Consider the following 22932-nt stretch of genomic DNA (forward strand, 5'->3'; position numbering starts at 1 on the left):
AAATATTTAGACAAAAAAAGTGCAAGACGCTTTCGAGAAAATCAGTTTTGAGAAAGACTGAGACCATTTTACGCTTTATTTCCACGTTTTTTTTTGTTTTGTTTTTTTCATTTAGTACGCGGGGAACGTTCAATCACAACTCGCAGACGACGGTGGTTCTTCTCCATGGCCGCCACCGCTGAAAGCACGTTCGTGATTGGCTACGGCCGTTGAAAACACGGTGCTGATTGGCTGACTCTTATTTGTTACGTCACGTCAACGAGCGCGGAGGCTTTCTGTATCTACACTCTTAAAAATGAACTTCACCACATAGCACACTCCTAGCCAACCATCACCCCGAATGACAACGTTCTCGCCCTAGATGTGTTGAAAACGGGAGGAGGAGCCTATTTTGTGCCGTGCATAATGGCACAAAATAGGCTCCTCCTCCCATTTTCAACAAATCGGGGGCGAGAACATTGTCATTCGGGATGATGGTTGGCTATGAGCGTGCTATGTGGTGAAGTTCATTTTTAAGAGTGTAGGTGGTGTTGACTGGAACCGGAGCCACGCACGTATCTCCGGTTCCAGCTCTCAGTATATGCACCAGCTTTTCAGCGCTGTTTAACTTATCTGTCGTTTTTAGGCACGCTGTTTTTTTTTCTTTTATTTTTTAAGTGGCTCTCTCTCGCGCGCGCTTTCGCTTTTTACTTTCTGCGGATTGAGGCTGATTTATTGTGTTTGTCCTTCTATGTTTGACCTTTTTCTCACATACACGTCTTATCCTAGCGGCTCTCCAGCGAATCACGTTCGGAGCGCGTCAAAACAAATACCGCGTGGGTAGCACAAAGGACCAAAACCGGTCCGGAGTGGGGCCGGCGAGCCCGCGCCTTTCGTGCGGTCTCCTCACAGTTCCCCACTTCTGTCGTCCCCATGTTGCGCCATCTAGTGAAGACGGAGATAACCCTCTCCGGCGCCTCAAGGTCATGCGCATGCGCGTAGGCCATTGTGAAAAAGGTCGAAGTTCGGAAAGTCAACTCGTCTTTACTAGAGTCACTAACAAGCTTCGCTTCAGAGTATGGACACTGAGGTCCAAGGGAGAGCAGGAGCGCCATCTTGTTTCCACACCACACGGGTATCATCCCCATTTGAGGATCAAGGACGACTAACATAATGCTCACTGTGGGATAGAGAAGCGTGTATGATTGTTGTGCGATAATCCATGTATTGTCAATCAGAGCGTCCCGAGGATGTCAATGTGAGCTCAAGGCCGTCAACTGCTGCTTGCAAACGAAAGGAGCATTTCACCCGCGCACGATAGATGGCATCGTGCGCTAAAGTGCGGAGTGCGCATGCGCGTGGGAAGCGTGGCGCGGAAACAAGATGGCGCATGCTCGCTCCTGGAACTCAGTGTCGATACTCTGAAGCGTAGCTTATTTAGTGACTCTAATCTTTACCTATTTGCGTGTTCATGTAGAGGATGTTCAAATTGCCGAAAAAAAAAGTGTTCGGGGACATCTTTTATTTTTTAATAAAGCTCGTGTCAGCGCCGCGAAGCAACTGTGGCTACGAGTGGCGTGCAGTCGCGTACGTAGGGAGAGATGACAGTAGGAAGGAGTGGGAGACAGTGGGATTAGTATGCGTCCTGGGGCGACTTCAGGGGGAACTGTGTCTGGGAAGTATGCCGGAAAGCCCAGGGAGAATCTCAGACAACACTGCCCGTGCCGGGATTCGAACCGCCTCCTCCCAGTCTTCTACACGCGACCTTGGCTACTACCAACAAGGGGATGCCTTAACCCCATTCGGCCATGCCGATGGTTTAGGGGAAATGTACAAGGTTGTCACGGTTTACGAGGACAAGTTTACAGGCACGATATGACGGGGCCTCCGTCTTAGCGTAGACATCCTAAACTATAGACTAACGTAGACGTAACTAACATCCTAGACTAAACTAACGTAGACGTCTCGTAAACTCCCTCTAACCACCGTACACGCGAGCATTATTTCTTTGCCAAATTTGCCTCACGGTCTCACTGTTACTAGTTGTAAACGGTAACAGCAACAAAAAGCCATTCAGTCAAAGATATTAAAGTGAGCAACGGATTTTCCGAAAACAACACGTTCAACAGTATACACTACAAACAGAGGGTGAACCGGCTCCTTTCAGCAGAAATCTGTAGCCGTTCACTCTGACTGCCGATTCATGCTGTCATGTTTGCGCAAGCAATGCGGGCTTAATGGAAATGTCATGTGCACCTAATAATATCCACTACACGCGTGGGCCGTGATAGAAAAGGTTACGGGAATGAATGCTGGGTGCGCCTATATTTAATGAGGCACCCGTTAAAGGTCTCTGAAACATTTGTGTACTCATCATCTGTGGAGTAGGGAAATGCTATGGATTGCGCTGAAAGCTGAAGCGATGTCTCGCTCCGATCGGGAATCAGATGTCTCGCTCCGATCGGGAATCAGTACTTTTTCTCGGTGATTCTTTAATACGGAGCTTTTTATTATTATTATTATTATTTGTTGGCAGGCGTCCGGTGAAATAGTGTCAGGGTGTCTACCAACCTGGAAAATCTGGAAAGCAGGGAATTGTCAGGGAATTCGCACGCGGCTGGAAAAGTCAGGGGATTATCAGGGAATTTGCAAAGTAGGCAGCTGAAGTCGGGGAAAATCGCAGACAAGCGCTGTCACGGCAGACATGTACAAGATACTCAAAAATGTATTTAAGATAAGATAATAAATACTAACGTTAGAATGTAATTAAGATAGAGTATAAATACATGAAAATTAAAGTAATTAAGATAGAGTACAAAATACTTCGAAAAGTATTTGAAATACAATTAAGATACTATTTATCCTTGAACGCAAAAAGTCACCGGTCACTGGTCAATGCGGCAAGTCGCCGCTAGGTGACATGAATCACCAAAACCCCGCGCACTACACAAGCCGCCGCTGTGTGATAGGAGTAACATAAACACAAGTCCCAAAAAGATGACAAAGAGATACCACATAACTCCACTGAGTATATGTGACCCAGAACAAAGCAAACTTCTAGCAGGTCACTGCTCAGCGAGGTCAGAATTCGGCGTCACCGCGTCAGGGTACACATAATAGAACCCTCACTGGCCAAGGATTAGGACACACGGGGCATGATCTCTAAAGGGAGACTTCCAAGAAGGGCCACTGTCCGGGTCAAGTCCGAGGGACTCAGAAAATTTCAACTGAGCAAGCAAGATAATGGGAAGACGAGACACAGAACGTTTGAGAGGGAGATCCAAAATATGTAATTAGAGTATTGAGTAGAAAATACCATAAAATGTATTTTAAATAGAGTACAAATACACAAAGCAAAAAGTATTTAGTAGAGTACCAAAATACCGCAAATTGTATTTAAAATACAGTATTTTAAATACAATACTCCAAATACGTACAAGTCTGTGTCACGGTACGCAGTGAATCGCAAGTGGTTGAGAAGTCACGCCGCAGAAACGTTGCGGGTTCGCCAACACGACAAGCTCAGAGGCGGCAAAAGAAGGGCAGTCTTACTAATTTCTCAATAAATGATCCGTTTTATTAGGGATCTGTGTCAAAACGTATAGCAGCAGGCACCAAGCTCCCTTTCGTTCTGGTCAGGGAATTTGCTCGAAAAATAGTCAGTGAAAAACGTGGAAAAGTCAGGGAAACAGTTGAGTAGACACCCTGAGTGTGCCTATTCTTTCCTTTTTTCCTCCATGTATCTCCCCTACTCCTGACTTTTTGCCTTGCCGCTCGAACCGTATGTGCAAGAACGGGGAATAGTGAGTTTTAGTGCGTACGTCGTACGCTATCCCCTTTGCGTGCGTAAGGGATAGCTTTGGTGGTTGTGCGCATGCGCATATAGTCCCGCATATATAATCTCGCGTTCTGTACTGCAGTATTTTGCGATGGATCATCACCAACTCCCCCATTTCGTACACTCTAAAAACCGAACTTCACCGCATAGCACGCTGTGCGCCAACCATTGCCACGAATGATAGGGTTATCGCTTCTGATTCGGAAACAGAGAGGGGCGTACGCCTTTTTGTGACAATTTGGATATACGGAAATTGCCACAAAAAGGCGTACGCCCCCCTTTGTCTTCCAATCACCAGCGGTAACACTATCATTCGAGGCAATGGTTGGCGCGCAGCGTGCTATGCGGTGAAGCTCTGTTTTTAGCGTGTACCTCTGATCAACTCACTGATGTCACAGTGTGTGTTTTTTTTTTTTTTTCGTCCTTGCATTCCGTGCCGATTTCACACCCGATTTTTACTTCCGAATTTGTGACCAGCATCTTATCTAATCGATGAGTCTCATTTACCTACACTGTTAAAACAGAACTTCACCACATAGCACAATCCTAGCCAACCATCATTCCGAATAATATCATTCTGTGTCCTGATTTGTTCAAAACAGGGGGGAGGCGCCTATCTGGGAGAAGATAATGTGTCCCAGATAGGCGCCTCCTCCCATTTTCAACAAATCAATACACAGAATGATATCATTCGGAATGATGGTTGGCTAGGAGCGTGCTATGTGGTGAAGTTCTGTTTTAACAGTGTAGTGTAATCTGCTTTCCGCAGACTTTTGCTCCGTGGCTTTCTAACATTATTACGTCCGTCATAAAATAGAAGTTCATTACTCCATCGATCGATTAAAAACATATACGCCATTCTACGTATCCTTACTACATACATAAACGGTTCGTTTTTTTTCTTTTTGCTGTCTATAACCTTATGCAGTCTACTACCTAAGCAGTGTTGTTTAAATACATTTCATCTTCCACCAACGGTATAAGAACGAGAGAAGGAACATCCTGTCTTGCACCCTCCGATATTCCGTCAACCGAGAAGCATCAAACGCGATTTTTGTGCAACCGACCCGAACGGCTGACTCTTTTCCAAACTGAATAACGGAGGGAAGCTCCCGTCAAACAGTCAAGAAAAACGTTTTTGTCTGCTGCTTGAAAAGGCGTAATAGGATGCAAATGTTTCCGGTCGAGACGGGTGACTTTTGCCTGGGTGTCCGGGCCTCGACAGGGACCCCAGGTTGGGTCTCGCCGATCAATATCCCAGCTCCGGGGACTGTTCAACAGCGCTGTCGTCTTCCCCCCACCTCTTTTTTTTTTATTACTATTTATTTTTGTTTATTTGTTTGAGACGTGATCCGGAGGTTGCAGGCAGTGCACTGCAGCGCAGGCCGCTGCACCCGACGGTTCATTTGAAAAGTGGCTTATAAAAGATGGATAAGATAAGGAAGTTTATAACTCATAATATTAAAAACCCCCGAGACTACAGGGAAGTACGAAACAGGCACACACGGACAAAGTTTCAACAAAAAGAAATTTAATTTAGCTCGGTATGGTCGCGTTAGTAATCCTAGCTCCCGGTGCACAATTCTGCTTTTTTATTATTTTTCTTTTTTCATTTTGTTTATTGTCGTTTCATTATTCGTTATTATTTCTGTTTTTCTTATTTTTTTATTTTGTGTATTGGTTATCATATCTCTCACAGTTTATATTTCGCTAACTGATCGGGTGTTATGGATGACGAAATAGTTATCGGCATCGAAACAGATAAGTGTCCTGTGTCATTAAAATTGTTTCGCGTGCAAGAAAACATTACTATTTATATATAGTTATAACTTCCTAGTATATTTATCGTTTCATTGTCGTCGTTTTACAGCTAGACAGCCGGCATCTTTGCTAGCGGCTGGATTTAGTACGTACTGGGAAATAAGTGTTATTTAACGTCCTTTATTAATGTTATTTCTGTGCATTGTTCGCTCGCACATAAATTTTCGGTGTAGAAACTCAGCAGCAAGAAATTTTGATCGATTAGATAGATTATATGAGAGCCGATCTCGATTAATTGACGATTTGATTTTCCATGTATTTTTAGATCAGATTCATTGTATACTCGCGCATTTTATCTGACCCCTATATGCTTATCCTATCAGAACCAATTGAGATTATATACTAAACCCCCAAGTACGTCGAAGGGTTATCCTACCATGGGATAACACCGCCATGATAAGGACCACAGTTATCACCTCGAGGCTCCGTTGCCTCGATTTGGGAGAACTCGCTTGCAGAGTCGCGTCACGTTTGCTGAACGGCGTTCTGCGTTAAGGGGGCCTTAGTTGACGAACGCCCTAATTGACGTATATCACATGTACAACTCTAGATTTCTTATTTTACTTGTACGTGCTTCTTATCAGGCTGGCGTGCGAGATAGAAACACATAAAGACCTAAGTGGCTCTGCAAATCTTTTCTTGAATCCCGTGTTAGCGCCGCGAAGCAAGTGTAGCTATGGGCAACGTACAGATGAGGACTGATGGATCGAGAGGACAGCAGGAAGGAGTGGGGGTGGTATAGCAAATATATAGGAAACATATAGGCATAATATAGGAAACATATCGTAGAACGTGAGAAAACAATGTGCAAGTTTCCGGCATAGCGATTCACAAGTAAGTCGAAAACGGTTGAGAGCCCGTCTCTCAACCGTTTTCTCTTTGCTTATAAGGAACATAATTTCATAAGGACAATAAATAAGAAATTAATAATTAAATATTGTTAATAATTAATAATTTAATAAGGATAATTAATAAGGAACATAACGTAATATAAAAAAAGAAGGAGAAAGATATAGATAAAGAAGAAGCTGAAGTCGTTTAAAGGTGGCGTCCGCGAGGAAGGCGGAATTCTAAAGTTGGAAGAAAAAGAAAAGAAGAAGAAAAAATTTAGCAAAATTCGTTATTCGTGTTATTTCATAAAACATTAAAAACATCGAGTTCAAAACAAACTGCCAGCTTCCTTTTTTCTTTTTTTTGTCCGGACACCATTTTTTAAGGCCGTCGCTAGGTGTCGTCGCGCACTGTTTTCAACTTGGACTTGGAAGGGTGTGACGTTTCCTGTTTCAAGAGTCGAACCACACGCTAAAAACAGAGCTTGACCGCATAGCACGCTGTGCGCCAACCATTGCAACAGATGATACGGCTATCGCTTGTGATTGGGAGAGAGAGGGGGCGTACGCCTTTTTGTGTCATTTTTCATATATCCATATTGCCACAAAAGGGCGTTCGCCCCCTTCTCTCTCCGAATCAGAAACGATAATCCCACCGTCCATCGTTGCATGGTTGGCGCACAGCGTGCTATGTGGTGAAGTTCTCTTTTCAGAGTATACGCCCTTGTGACAATTTTCACACATATGTCGGCACAGTTCCCTTAGAAGTCGGTCCAGGACGCACATTTCCCCAGCGCGTAAGTCGTGACGTTGCCCACCTCTGTGAGGCCGACAACGGCAAGCCCTTGCACCATCTCCACCACCACCACCACCACCACCATCAGTTTTTAGAGTGTAGTACGTCTCCCGTTTTCAACATAACTATATCATTCGACATGATGGTTCGCTCGGAACGTGCTATGCGGTGATATTGATTTCTAAGAGTGTAAAGATATCGGGGTGCCTATTGCAAAATAAAAGTAAAAATAAATAAAAATACGAAAAGGACGCGACCTCGTAGACTTTCGAAGAACCGAAAAGAGATCAAGGAACCTCCCTAGAAACAACAAATACGTAATGACCCTGACATGGCGTACAATTCCCGCTGGGAAGAAGGCGAAAGTTAGTTTGCGTTCGTCGCGAATAACGCGTATACACGAAAGGGTTTATGTCCGTCATTATTTACGAGCTTAATTAGTTGTTTCTCTAAACTATTTGTGCTCGTAAAACGGGGGTCATGCGTTAACCTCTTAATGAAATTCCACTGACGCAGTTTGAGAGCGTCCTGTCGTTTAACTTGCTCTTTAGTCGCACCGCATATTTACGGTTTAATTATCGTAATTTATGGCAAGTGGCGCTTCGGAACGACTTTCGAAGGGTGTTCATCGAATTAGGTGCACGTTATATGTACGGTGCTAGCACCGCGAAGCAGATAGGACTGTATGACGTGGACGGAGGGAGAGAGCGCAGCAGAAGAAGGAGTTGGAGAACGGGGGAGCTAGTTTGCGTCCTGGGCCGACTTCAGGGGAAACACTGCCGACGTTCGTCCGGAAACCCTGCCGGAAAATCCGGGAAAAACCTCAGACAGCACTTCCGGTGCCAAGATTCGAACTCGCGACACTCAATTTATTTATTCTCTTATTTATTTATTTATTATTCTCAATTTCAATTTATTTCAATTTCAGGGGTTCATAGCGCCACCCCCCCCCAAATCGTACATTTGGTTGTGCATTTGGGAGAGGGAGACGAGGGTGAAATCCCCCTCCCCTCATGTACCGTCCCCGTAGCGAAATATTTTTCTAGCTATGGCGCCGTGTGACGTCACACTGATCGGATTACGTCACGCCGAGCGAACCGGCCGGACCAACGCCACCTGCACTCTTAAAAACGAACTTCACCACATAGCACGCTCCTAGCCAACCATCACCCCGAAAGACAACGTCCTCTCCCCTGATTTGTTGAAAACGGGAGGAGGAGCCTATTTTGTGCAGTGCATAATGGGCACAAAATAGGCTCCTCCTCCCGTTTTCAACAAATCAGGGGCGAGAACGTTGTCATTCGTGGTGATGGTTGGCTAGGAGCGTGCTATGTGGTGAAGCTCATTTTTAAGAGTGTACTTCATCGCTTCGCTTCTAACAGCGAGCACAGAAGAAGTGTGAGGAGGAAAAAGAAGAAGAAGAAGAAACAACGACGACGGCGGCGAACCCTATATACGAAACGAGACAGACGTTGCCCGTGTGACGAATGTCACATGGGATGCGCGATAACGTCGCATGTTCTGGAATCTTCTACAGAAACGCTTTCCAGAAGTTGTATAAGCGTCGAGCGAATCGAGTGGACAGCTGCACTTTGCCCGATTGATTTAGTTCTGGAGTGGCGCACACGAGGAAGAATATTCCCCTCTTTGTCTCCTCCCGATTTCGCTCCTGCACTTGGCTGCCTCTTCCCGCGTTTCTCTTTGTTCCGTGTCAAACCTTTTTTTTTTTTTTTTTATCATTGAACATTCCTACTGCATTTGATATTTTCTTCTTCTTTTATCGGTTTCAGAAACGTATGACCGGTTCACTGAGTACCATCCCGAAACTCTGTCCGTTAGTTGATTCGATTATTGCTGTTTTTTAAGCTATTATACGTATAAGGGTTATCTTCTGCTGAAACGCGGTGGCTGCTAGTACCATGCAGTCGTTTCTTAAGCCGTTTCAGTCGTTGAGGAAGATACGTTTGAAGGGGGGGGGGGAAAGGAAGCGAGGTTGTCTGCCGTGGACGGGTGCCTCGTAGATAAGGGTCTGCGAGTGGAAGTCCCGGATCCGCACCGCCGAGGGGCACGATGGATCTCACGATCCGAATCAGTGAGCGGATCTATAGCTTATCCAGATAGGTAGGTAGCTTGAGTCTTGTAGATCCAACATATGCGAATGTTTTTCGTGGATCCCGATATGTGAGTGGACCTGTGGGGATCCAAATATGTGCGCGCGCACTGGTTGCAACATTTGCCCTCGCTGTTACACTCTTAAAAATTAACTTCACCGCATAGCACGCTTTTAGCCAACCATTATCACGAATGATACCGCTATGTGCCCTGATTTGTTTAAAACGGTAGGCGTACGCCTTTTCTGTGACACTTATGCGGTTCATAATTGTCACAAAAGTGGCGTACGCCTCCCGTTTTCAGCAAATCAAGGCACATAACGATATCATTCAAGATTATGGTTGGTTAGGAGCGTGCAATGTGGTGAAGTTCATTTCTAAGAGTGTAGGGCCTTTGAAATACCGAAAACGACAAGAAACACCGACCGTCGATAAACAACGTTACGAAACGATATTACAAAGTTTGGCGTTAAGCAATGACAGCAGCAGCATAGAAAACAAGGGGCTTCTATACAAACATTGTCGACGCACGTATTTTTTTACGACATTGTTCCAGACGGTCTCTTCGCTTTGCATTATGGATGGTACGAAAGAGAAACACCTTTAAAAAAAAAAACGGAAACGAAAGTAGCAGGAAATAGCAAGAAAGAAACACTCGTCTCGTATGACCATCCCTTATCGTCCTTTTTCTCTGACGATTCCATTTCATGCCCAGCATAAACCTCGCGAACATGTACGTACGTGTGCGCAGACACGGTTGCATAAAAGCGATCAGCAACAATCGCCTCATGCGGCATCACTGTAACGAATGCTCGCGAAGCTGAACAAGACGCTTGGGAAATACATCCCGGCCAAACACATTATTCGGGCGCCTATATCGACTCAGGCGCTGCGTGCCATTTGTTAGGTGCGCACCTCTTGTCTGGAGCGGGGAAGTTGCGTTGGGCTATACGCTTGGGATTCGGATATTGTTTGGTTAATAATATTAAGATAGTAATTAAGTTTGATGGAACATTCAGCGTCGATTTTCTTGCAGTCGAGAATCAAGAAAATAAACGAGAAATATAAACTCAAAGCATAATTGAAGCATTACTCGAAACCCTGTTTCATGTATCAGGCAGTCCACGTGGACCTTCCTCGCAAACCCGCTTCGCCTGGTGGTGTCTCATCACTGTACACCATCTCACATCACCATCCGTCAGCGTTTCTTCGTGTTTGTTACCATGTCACACCATCACCATGTTACCCAACCCAACACTCTTTACATCTGATCTCTCTTTTTACTTTAAAAGCGATTTAAAAAAAAAACCCTGCCGGGAATCATCTTCTCGCACTTCTGCGAAGTTTAAGTTACAAAAGCGCCCTCAGAAAACATCCATGAGGGGGACGTCGACACCTTGGAGGCTGGATCTCCTGACGTGACGTCAGATGCTGAAATGACGTAGTGACACGTCATTTCTTCCTGAAAGTTCACTCGCCAGGTCGCCACAGACGCGGCGTGGTGCTACCTGCGGCGTACTGGGCATACGACGACGCCAAGCGGTTCTGTCATTACCATCACGGCGTACTCTGTGCGTCACGGGGTGACGTCAGCATCACTTACTCGCGTACGGGCTCTTTGAAGGAGTTGAGGGGTTCCTAGAGAGTGTGCACAGATGAAACAGCCCTCTCGCGCTGGAGGGCAACCTAGGATATATCGTCCTTGCGCGAGAGCGCCTGTTATTTATTGTCCAATCCGGCGCAGCCAAGAACGAAAAATTTATGGGGGTGGGGGGGACGCTCCGCTGCTCCTTTAACCGGCTTAAATGAGCGTCTTCGAATTTGAAGTGTAGGGTAGACGGGGATATGTAAGAGGAGAGAAGAAATATGGTTCCCTGGGTATCGTCACCGAGCAGACTTCGGCCCGGGAGCTCTCAGCACTTGAAAACCGTCATCTACCCTCCCCCCCCCCATAAAAAAAAGTAAAAGAAAAACTTTTTGTTACATGTAAATTATGAGAACTGCCGCGAAAAATGTTGCCTTTTGTTTCTGGGGATACCCTATTTTTTAGTATTACTATTTCTTTTGTTATTGTTGTTGTTGTTATGCCTATATCCCGATTTGTACTTTCCTTCTGCAGTATACAGGATGTGTATCTCCCAAATATCCCCTGGGTCGCCATACATTCCGCTGTTCATATCCAGCAACCACGGCAGCTTTATGGCGCACTCTGTTCCCGAACCCGAACGCATCCAGAGAGCGCTGTTTAAGCGGCAGGTACCCTTTTCGAGTCCCGCAAAATCGCGCGCTTGAATCGGCGACAATCTCAAATAGAAAAAAGAAAGAAAGAAAGAAAGAGAAAAAACAGTCAAGGAGCAAAGTTAGTTCTCGACACCGTGCACGTTCGAGCCGCAAAAAAAAATAAACCTATAAAACTACAAAAAGACGTTCGCGTGATCGGGAGAAACACACACACACTACAATTCTCTCTCTCTCTCTCTCTCTGTCTTTTTCGTTCCTTTCAAATTCACCTTTTACTTTACTTCTCCCGCCTCAGGTTTTTTGCCGTCTTATCAACCCACCGCACACGCAGGGAGAGGATCGTCGTTTCTTCCCTCCCCCCTCCCACAAAGAAACAAAGCTGGAAAACAAACACAACACCGAAAAATGAGGACGAGCAGCGAAGCAACTCAACGAAGCAGTGGCAAAGCAAAGTTGTATATAGGCAAGCGGGTAACGCTATAGCGAGAAATCGCTACAAAATCGCTACAAAATCGCCCGCCTCTCTCTCGTCTCCGTTGTGTTGCCGCGATATTCGTTCCGATTGGAGAAGAACGTATAGACCTCGTCGTTTCTTCCGTTTTCGAGATCATAATTCGTTTCATTGATTTCTTGTCTGTCGGAGGGAAAGAGGTGGAGGGGGGGAAGGGGGTTTTGACGTTTTTTTTTTTTTGTTGCGGGGGAACATTCTTCCGTTTATTTTCTTCCTCCGAGGCGTAAACAGCGCTCGCGAAGGATGCTGAGGTATAGGTGGGTGGGTGGGTGGGAGGGAGGGTGAGGGTGCGAGGGAGAGGGGTAAGAAGAAAGAGACGTCACCGGTTCGATATTTCCATTTGGGGACGGGGAGAAGAAGATCGGCAATTATGCAAATTGCTTGTGCGGCTGTCGGTTTCGTTAGGCGAGTTGTGTCTTTTTCCGAAGAGGGTTATATGTCTTTGCGTGATTTAGCAAAATGAGGAATGTGGCGTTGTCGGTGTGTTATCTTTGGTGGTTTGTATCGCCTTCGGCCGCTCCTGGGGGGGGATGTTCTGTCTATCTCTCTGTATCTGAACGAGGAACATCGCACGGAATATTCTAGTAGAGGAAAAAGCGAGAACCGCTTACGGGGCGGAAGTTTCGTCGCGTCTTATGTGAGCAAACGACACATGCATCCGTCCTGTCGTCTGCTACGGAATATCTTCCGGAATATGTTCCTCATAGTTAGGAGAGCACAAAAAAAGCACGACGAATGGCGCTCATGTGGCGGCAGCGACCTCTAACGTTTTTCGCACCTTCTGGTGGAGTACAGCGAACCCTCGTTAATATGACCCCCGATAATCTGACATACGCGCTTTACGACCATACTCCTGGGGAACAATGCAGTGAAACCTCTGCAAATCTCCCCCTTTAATATGACAATTCCGCATTATGGCCAAAATTTTCGGGAACGACCATGGTCATAATAACGAGGGTTCACTGTTTTGTGGTGAATGCACAGTCCCCGTCACCAGCTGCTGGTGGGCTCAAATCCTAACACCGGCCCTGGTTTTTCCGGCGGACGTCCCGTCGTCGCAGTTGCCGCTGAAGTCGGCCCGGCACGCGTACTAACCAGAGTTGCGGAATGGGATCACCCATTCCATTCCAGTTCCATTCCGAGGAATGGAGATTTGTGACAATTCCATTCCTTTCAATTCCTCGGAATGAAAAGGTATAGGACCAATTCCCACTCCTGGAATGGCTTGGCAACTCCATTCCGTTCCTTTAATTCCATCAATAAAAGAAAAGGGACCGGTAACCGTGCTGCGTAGCCCACACTCTTAAAACAGAACTTCACCGCATAGCACGCTCCTAGCCAACCATCATCTCGAATGACATCGTTCTCTCCGCTGATTTGCTGGAAACGGGAGGCGTACGCCATTTTTGTGACAATTATGAACTGCATAAGTGTCACAAAATAGGCTCCGCCTCCCGTTTTCAACAAATCAGGGGTGAGAACGCTGTCATTCGGGATGATGGTTGGCTAGGAGCGTGCTATGTGGTGAAACTCATTTTTAAGAGTGCAGCAGTGCTATAGAGGAGATTGACATAACCCATTACGGAAAAAGCAAAAAAAAGACAAGGTTATTTCGCCCTTGACCGTGTGGCACCCAGACCAGTCCATTCCAATTCCATTCCGCCTGCGAAAAAAAAGAAAAGCCTAATGCCATTCAATTCCTAGGACAGTTTCCGCCATTCCATTCCAATTCCATTCTGCACTCTGATAAATTTGGAATGATTCCGGAATCATTCCAACCCCGGAGTGGCAACTTCACAGCCCTGGTACTGTGGTACTGGTACTGCAACTCTGTATACACCAGTGTGCATGACTTTCCTGCTGTTGTCTATGTGCTGTTGTCGCACATAGCCATCGTTGCTTCGCGGTGTTAACACGAAGTCAAAGTATTTCTCTGTGTGCGTAGTGTCCACAAGTCTGGACCATATTCTGTAGAACTCTTATGATAGCGCTCAAGCGCTAAAAGCGTTATCGCGCTCGCGCTGTTACGAGTTCCGTTTTACTTTTCGCAGTAAGGAGTTTACAGGGTGCAAAGCAGTCGGCCCCAGGTTACGGGTGATAAATGTACAAGATAGTTATTTACATCGACGGGTGGCTACATTTCAAGTTATAAAGAAAGATCTTTATTCTTAAGCCAAATGAGTTTATTGGTCAGTGATCGGTGACACAGTTATTGCGAATTTTATTCGATCGACATTATAGGACATCAGTAAGTTTTGCAATGAAATCTGACCCGAGGGCTATGTGTGCCCCCCCCCCCCCCCCCCCCCAGGTACGACGCCTTCTCACAGCGTGGCTAAGAGAACAGACGAATGAGGAAATGTGCATCTAGCGCCTGCCTAGTAGACTCATCTTTAGAAGGGCTTATCTATTGAGGTTATTTACGTTTAATATTTTAATCATTTCAGAAACATCTTGCCGAGCATGAGCAGAAAGGTGTGACCTTGAAGAAGTTGCAGACTGCTTTGGACTACCAAATCGGCAAGTCTGACAACAAGGCCGACAAGGACCTTCGCAGTAAAGGTTAGTTGCCATCTATTTTCTCACAGTTTGCAACAGGAATCTGCGTAGACTGTGTAGAGCATCTCTGATTGCTATCAAAGGAGCAGTAAAAGCTCCCTCCATGAACTTTCCTTTTCGGCTGAGGCTTTGGTCTGCGCGAGTTAATGCGTAAGTTAATGCGTGACGTATAGTGTACACCGTATAAGTAGCGCGCGCAGTGTCCGTTAGCGAACGAAATTTCCGTGGGAAGTGCGATCTCACGGGCACGGCAGACCGCTACGTTGATGCTACAGGTCACACACATTTTATTACGACATGCCAGGGGATCCGGCCGGACGTGCAGTGTTATGCTCTTTTATATATATATATATATATATATATATATATATAGGGTGAGGTAAAAGGATTATCAGAGGTTCAAAAAAAGACGCGGAAACAGATATATATATATATATAGATACTCATGGAACGATGCGACAGCACCAGAGGACACGTGTTTCGCCGTTTTTGCGGCTCGTCGGCCCTGGGTAGCTGCGCATCGTTCGGGTTTGGCAAACCAGGGGTCACTCAGCGAGCGATATACACCTGGGAGGGTGACTGAGCACTCCTCAATGCCACAGTGCAAGCCAGTGAATTATAAAGAGAGGAAAAAAGCCATTAAAAAATAAGAAAAATGACGCTAGATGTGTTTGAAATTCAAATGAATTTCAATGAATGAATTGATTTGAATTTCAAACACATCTAGCGTCATTTTTCTTATTTTTTAATGGCTTTTTTCCTCTCTTTATATATATATATATATATATATATATATATAATTCAATTTATAGAAGTTATCTATATATATATATATATATAGATAACTTCTATAAATTGAATTTAGCATTGACGGTATGGTGTTCCACTCGATGAATGGAGCAGGCTTTTGAACAGTGCTCGTTGTGATTTCATTGGTCGTTCATCTCTGAGTCCACGCGGAAAAGTGGAAGGTGGTGCATGAGGCCGCATCCTATCACCGGTTGTTCTGTCCGAGGTTTTGTCCCTGGGATTTCCGAAAAAAACGTTTCAAACAGACTTCGGCATAGAGTTTCGCACAGGTGAATCCAGCACGCCACATATACGAACTCACTCCCCTTTCACTTTCTCCCACTCCTTGTGTTCACGTGTGCACACTGCCACAGTTTCACCGCTTTGGTGACACGGAGTTTTAAAAGGCATCTCTCTCTCTTTCAATAGTGTGCAAATCTCAGAGAAGGTAGGTTTAATTTGCTCGTTACAGTTTGTCCGGGCAATGTATCTTACATCACGTTTCCGTTATTTTCTGTTATAATGTTCGCTAATATTTACGCATTTTTATTTCACTTTTATCTTTTTTTTTTATGGCGCGTAATGTATCACGGTCGGCTTTTATCCACGGTCCTTTTACGGCTTATACCACTTCTGGTACAGACGCCTCAATGCTATATAGTCTTTACCCCCGGGGGAGGTGCTTTCTTAGACAAAGATATACAAAAGGTGCGACGAGGGAGACGCCAAAATAAAAAGACCGACAGCGTCTGCAAACTTTTCTCGCCAGACCGTGTTGCTTAATATTACCGAACCGTCTTCCCACACTTCTTTCTCGTGGCCAACATCGCCTCCATGACTTGGGCGAGGGAGCTCTGATTTATAGCTCCCAGCTATAAGGCCCGTTCGTTTGCACTCCTAACTGCCGAGCCTGACTTTTATGGCATCACAGTGCTCTTCCATCTTTTATTTTTATTTTTATTATTTTTTCCCTGCCACTATATACTCGCGGTATGACGGCGTAACAGCGAGATGCACGCGTTCATGCACGCCTATAGAAACCGTAAGCAGGTAACATAACACTATACTAGGCTTTTTGAAGTCTAAAAGGCGCTTCTGCGTTATTTATTTTTCTCGGTATCCATATACGGGCGCGGTATACTTGTTCCCTTTCGTATACACTCTAAGAAAAAAAGGAGTAATTTTACTCCTTTTGGGGAGTAACTGCGTTGCCACAAAAAAATTGTTCCTTTCTGGAGTAAATGCACGCGGGAGTAAGTGAATGTCACAGCCTGGAGTCTGCATTTCACGCTCTGTTCTTAGAGCCCCAGGAACAAAATTCGTGTGCATGCATGAAAATACCTCGAATCAAACAGTGATACATGTCGAGTGATATAAAATCTTACGATATACAGTGAACCCTCGTTAATATGACCCCCGATAATCTGACATACGCGCTTTACAACCATACCCCTGGGGAACAATGCAGGGAAACCTCTGCAAATCTCCCCCGTTAATATGACAATTCCGCATTATGACCAAAATTTTAGGGAACGACTATGGTCATAATAACGAGGGTTCACTGTACATAGGGCACAATTTGCGAAGAAAGAAGCGCTAACTGTTTCTTATTCTGTGGGGGTGGAAAATTGCTAAGTTAGCTGAGTAATACAGCCTTATGCCATCAGATTGACCAACTAGAGCACATATCCACGTAGACAGTTACATTCGGAAGACCATCTGTGAAATTCAGTGACAATTTGCAGTCCTGGGGAGTAAATGTCCGGGTTAGGGGATCAAAATGGGGAGTAATTGCAGTCTAGGGGACTAGAAGCTACAATTAGTCCCCATTTTACTCCTTTTTTTTTCTTAGAGTGTAGAGCTGCTCGCGTGAAAGTTGATGGAAACGAGCGTACATGGTACGCGGTTCACCTGACTCTACGGAGGGCACGTTCATGCGGGAAAAACTCTCGCAACCCTTTATAGAAACGAACTCCGATCGACTTTCTTACGGTCTGCTTTTCCGCAAGCTCCCCACCCAGCGTCGTATAGCCGAATGGAGCTTATATAGAATTCGCTTGTTTGGATGGATGGTTGGCTTCAAAGACACACACTGAAGACTGGGGAAGTGGTGGTCTGGAATCTTACCACTCGTTGTGCTATACCAGCTCACGTGGCTAATTAGTGGTTAGCGTGCTGGCCATGTCACGTCGAGACTATAGGAATTACCCGGGTCCGAATGGTTCTGTGCTGTCTGGGGTTTTTCTTGTGTTTTCCTCAGAAGCTGTCAGACACATATGTCGGCACAGTTCCCTTAGAAGTCGGCCCAGGACGCACACATTCCCCCAGGGCGTAAGTCGTGACGTTGCCTCACCTCTGTGAGACCGACAACGGCGAGCCCTTTTACCATCACCATCACCACCACCACTCGTTGCGCTGTTGACTTTTCCTCTGTGTTTTCTGGCAAACTTTCAAGATGGATGTCGGCACAGTTACCCATGAAGTCGGACCGGGACGCACACTACATCCTCTAGTCTTCCAAAGTCCCGCTCTTTCCAGTGCTGTCCATGCGTCCACGTCTACACTCACCACTCATGACCATGTAGCTGCTTCGCGCAGGATTTAACGCTGAATCTAAAAAAAAAAAAAAAAAATGATTGCTCGAGTTTCGCTTAGACCTCTCTCAGCGTTCGCGTTGAAGACATCAGTTTGAACCAAGACTTGCCGCCGTATTATACTGTTCAGGCCACCGTGACCTCACGCTTCGAGCCGCATCGCGTGCGTCGCTCCGCCCTCGGAGCGCGTGCAGCAAGCGCTGCCAATTCTATAGGGTGTTTTCACATGATGTCAAGCGAACGCGTTTGGCCGCCATGATGGTGGTCACTTTACCGACGCAGCTGCAGATATTATATAACATTTGCTCGATAACGAAGCCTTAAATCGTGTTTTGAAATCCGGTCGCGTCTGTACGTTCCTTTTATCCCGGAGACACTTCGTCATTGTCGTCGTTCTCACATTTTCTTTTATTAAAACTATGGTTGTCGCATCGAAAAACAGCGCAGTTTGTCATCTTTCAATGCCGCTAGTACGAAAAGTGACCACCAGTCGGAGGAACTCACGAACATGCCACGTCACAATGTGACGTAGGTGAAAACTCCCTATTGACAGGTCTTTAGGGATCCCTGAGGACCGAGCGACAATACCGCGGTAAGTTGCCGCGCGCTCGTTTCCGTGGTTACGGTGCACCCTAGTTGCCACGCTCCTCAACAAGGAGCACTTGTAAGAACTCCCGCAGCAATTAAAGCCCTCGCAATATGCGACCGACACACAGACGTTCCAGGGGATCCCCATCTTCTCGACGAAACCTCTCCGAGCGTCCCTGAAAACTTGTACAAGAATACATAATTAGCACGGTCTCAGAGGCACCCTCCCTCTACCGGCTCTTCTTTTCGATCCAAGTTTTAAAAATTCCAGCCTCATCAGCCATAGCGCGTTGCTCCGGGCCGTTTCTTGTTCCGCCTAGATATAGTCGCTCGTAATAGGACTTCCGAGTGCTTGCCGCTGAATATTTCAGGAGACGCGCGTCAATTGAAGAAGCTTCGTTAATCCTGGTCCGGGTCTCTCTATCTTGGAACGCGTCCGTCGTCACTCCCCCGGTTAACGATGGCGGTTTTGTAATGCCCCTCCGTTTATCGAAGTATCCCGCGTGGAGCCTTCGGAAAATGGGGGGCCCTTCTTCTGTTTTTTTCAGTCGCCATCATTTTTGCTTCGCTCTAAACGGACGGAAATTTTGTTGGGAGAGAGGGATGGAGAGAGGGTTAACGACTGCTTGGAGTATCGCTATTTAGTAAACGGGCTTATTTTCGGCACCGGGTGGTAGTTTGTTTTTGACGCATGCGCAGTGGCGCGTACAAATGGCTGGCGTTATAGGACGTGCGGGAGTCGGCGTTTATATACTGGCAGAATATGACGCGTTCGCCTCGTTGTCGTTGTTGTATGAAAAATAACAAAGAACAACTTTATTTTTAAGGTGAAACAGTCGAGGCGTGAGACGACGATGTGAGACAACTTTCAGTGGTCGAAAGTTTAGATTAGGCCTTGATCGTGTACTGCTAGCATTCAGTCTGTCGATCGTTGCGGCCTGGAACGTGTGCAATTATATTAAATCGTGTGCAGTAATCAATTAAAGTGACATTAGAGGAACTTTGCAGAAAGACATCAATAGCTCCTTTTGTGCTTGAAACAGATTTTGCGTAAAGGCATATTTCTTCAGAGTGCCTCTAAGTGCCACCCACCTGGTAGCCAGTGTTGTAGGTACCCGTTACGAAAACATGGTAAAGTGATACCGATACTCGTTGCTTGAGTAAAAAGTATCGAAAAACCGATACATCTTGTTTAAATTAACGGAGTACCGCTACTATACCGTTACTAAAAGAACGTAACGCGGTACTTTGCCCGATACTTTTGTTGTAAATATACGAAGTTGATGCAACACAGAAATCTCGCTGACGTGAACACCCCATTAGTATAATAGCAAATTGGGAGAAGACAGTTTTGCAGTGCAAAGTTTAGCGGTAATCATATTTATTACGTAGCCATGGGCGGATCCACGATTTTTCTGAGGAGGGGGTCCAGCCATGAACAGCATGCTAGTCACGCGATGTAGGGTCACTTAAACACTATGTGAAGACAGAATTTGAGGAGGGGGTCAGGTCCCTTACACCTCAGTTTTGTCGCAAAGGCCGTATGACTTACCGTCTGGCATGAATTTAATGACCGTATGCACGTAAGACCGTAACCGTTAAGGCCGTAAGTGCGCAAGTCTGACAGCGGTATTAGTTCCTATAGGGGAATATCTAAGGTTATCTGAAGCATTTACAAAGCCTTTTGACGTTTGAACTTATTTCTAATACCCCTCTGCTACACGGGCGATTCAATGCTCAGTGGGAGATCGACACGTCACACGCCAGATGATACCGCGCATGATAAGCGACTTTTGCGCATAAAGCTTTTGTAGGATAAAACATAATCACAGAGTAGCAAACTTGAGTTGCGAAAGATTATTTTGGAACTTTCATTTCGCAAAGTGTGTTTACTCGTTTGCATTTTGGTACTTTTCGTCGATGACGGGGAAGCAGACCGACTTTCGGACGGCTCAGTGGGTGCTTCGCGCATGCGCGACGTTGCGGGGCGCTGTGGTGAAGAGTCAAAAAGTAAATACAGTCAACCCTCGATTTATGAACACCCTCGGTTCCCCGAAAAATCGTTCATAAATCGAGGGATTCATAAATCGAAAATTCCGTTAAGTGAGTACTATCGAGCAAATGGAACAGTATTTCCGAGTTGATATTGTGTTTATAATGCAATATATTGTGTAATTTTGCTTTGGACCATGCCTTCTGCTGTATCAGTCTCACAAAACACTGATGTTAGCGCATTCACACTCTGTTTATTATGCAATACTAAACAGTTTAATTTTGCTTTGGACCATGCCTTCCGCTGTGTCAATTGAGATCAGGAACACTTCTGCAAAAATCCGTTTGTTGTTCGGATTTCGAGGGGTTAAGAACCGAGGGTGCAATACCTGGAAAACGTTTTGTCTGTTCAGGCGTCATTCATAAGACCACGAATAATCCCTTTGAAGGTTTTTGTTGGCCTCGGAATGATCCGTTCATAAATTGAGGGCAAAAACGCTGGGCAACTCCTAGTTGGTTCCCAGAAATTCCATTCATTATTCGAATATCGAGGTTCATAAAACGAGGGAAAAATGCATGTAAAAAGTTTGGTTCCTCGTGCTAGTGTTCATAAAACGAGGGAATTCATAAATCGAAGGTTCATAAATCGGGGGTTGACTGTATATGATACTAATTACACGGGGCCGCTCATATTACCCATAATTTTATACCTTATTGACTTCTATTTACCCACTTTGCCGCTTAATTGCGAATTTTCGTTGACTGCTCGCTTGGTCGCCGAGTACTAGACTGCCACCGGCAGTCTTTCATGATCATCGGCAGCTTGACTGATATATATCCGGAGTCTCCATCGGGTTTATCAGCATCCGGTTTAACGGTAATCCAAAGTGACCGTATAGCAGCGTCCGATTATCGTTCAGTTCGATGACCGTCGAAACGCTGTGTGACAGGGGTATAATACCCCTGTCACACGGGCAGTCTTCAATGATCATTAAAACCAATCGTCATTGAAAGTGCTTGTAGCGCCACCTAGCGTGTAACGTGTCAACCTGTCGGGGAACATTGAATCCAATGCTCTTTGGGAAGTTGACACGTCACCCACTTGGTGTCACTACACGCATTTTCAATGATCATTGAAGACTGCCCGTGTGACAGGGGTATTAGTCATCTTCCAAAGGTCATTCAACTTGAAGGTCAAAGGTCATTCATTGAGGGAGAACTCGTTCTACGACGGAGTCGATTTTCTCCCCGATATTTCTAATCTAATCTCCTCTAAATAATTCCGAGAACCTTTCCATGACGAAACTATCCCCTGACGATACTCTCGAACCCGACGAGAGTAAATAACGCTTTTCCCGTCTACTAAGCTCAACTAAAACCAACCAGCTCTCGATGCCACTTCCATTCTACTCATCCATTTCTTCGTCTCGCGCAAAAAAAAAGGAAGCTCTCCCGAAAGCCGTCCCGCAATGAATACTTAAAAGACGCCATTTATTTTTTCCCCCTCGTATCTTTTCAAACGCCGAATTATTCAAACCAGATCGAGCCTTCTTAACTGGGATTCCTCTAATGGAATAGAAAGTACTCCTGTTTACAGCACACTCGCTTAAAACGCGGCAAGCAAACGCGCCGTTCCCGGGAAACCGAAACTAAAAGTTCCGCTTCTCCTCCGTATAGCAGACGATTTCCCAAGAGAGCAACCACGGTTGCTAGATGATGGCGAAAAAAAAAAAAAAGTCTATATGCAGAAAGGAAAGATCTCAATTTGCTTTCGCCGTAACAAATGGCTTGCCCCGAGTGGCTGCTGCCTGGATGATTAGAGGGGGGAATCCTGGCGGACGACCTTTCTTTCTCGCGAGATGCAGATGAAATATGTAGAGGAGAGAAGAAGATGACGTCGAAGGAAGAGGCAGCTCTCATCGTTCGGAGAAAAGGGAGAGAGGGAGAAAGAGTGAAATGTTCGATTTATGGGCCCCTAATTCCTCTTTTATTCGACGGGAGACCGGTGGATATTGTCTTTCTATACTCCGTTTGATGGGAATAATATGAACTGTCCCCTGGTCATCGTTTTTGGGGGTCACGGAAAATGAGTGAAGAGCAACTTATTCAATCTTCCGCGAGGGATGTTAGGCTTCTTGCAGTTCACATTCTTCGTCGTTTCGTCTGACTTTTTTCTTTTTGCCTTGGGAAGTGTTTCATGTATAGTTGCGCGTGTAACAAGAAGGCACGTATATGCGTTGTAGGCTTCACTATGGTCGCAGCCCACGACGAACCTCAAACCGG

General features: G+C 45.6%; 1 protein-coding gene across 6 annotated transcripts in view; it reads left to right on the top strand.

Annotated features, from left to right (window-relative positions):
- LOC135387862 (dystrophin-like) overlaps positions 1-22932 on the top strand; it is a 281706-nt gene that overhangs the window by 172613 nt on the left and 86161 nt on the right. For all 6 annotated transcript variants that reach the window (XM_064617042.1, XM_064617043.1, XM_064617045.1 and 3 more), the window contains one exon: positions 14575-14689. In XM_064617042.1, coding sequence (XP_064473112.1) covers positions 14575-14689 — 115 coding nt within the window. The remainder of the gene's footprint in view (positions 1-14574; positions 14690-22932) is intronic.

This window comes from Ornithodoros turicata, chromosome 3, assembly GCF_037126465.1.
Source record: "Ornithodoros turicata isolate Travis chromosome 3, ASM3712646v1, whole genome shotgun sequence".
Taxonomy (NCBI): Eukaryota; Metazoa; Arthropoda; class Arachnida; order Ixodida; family Argasidae; genus Ornithodoros; species Ornithodoros turicata.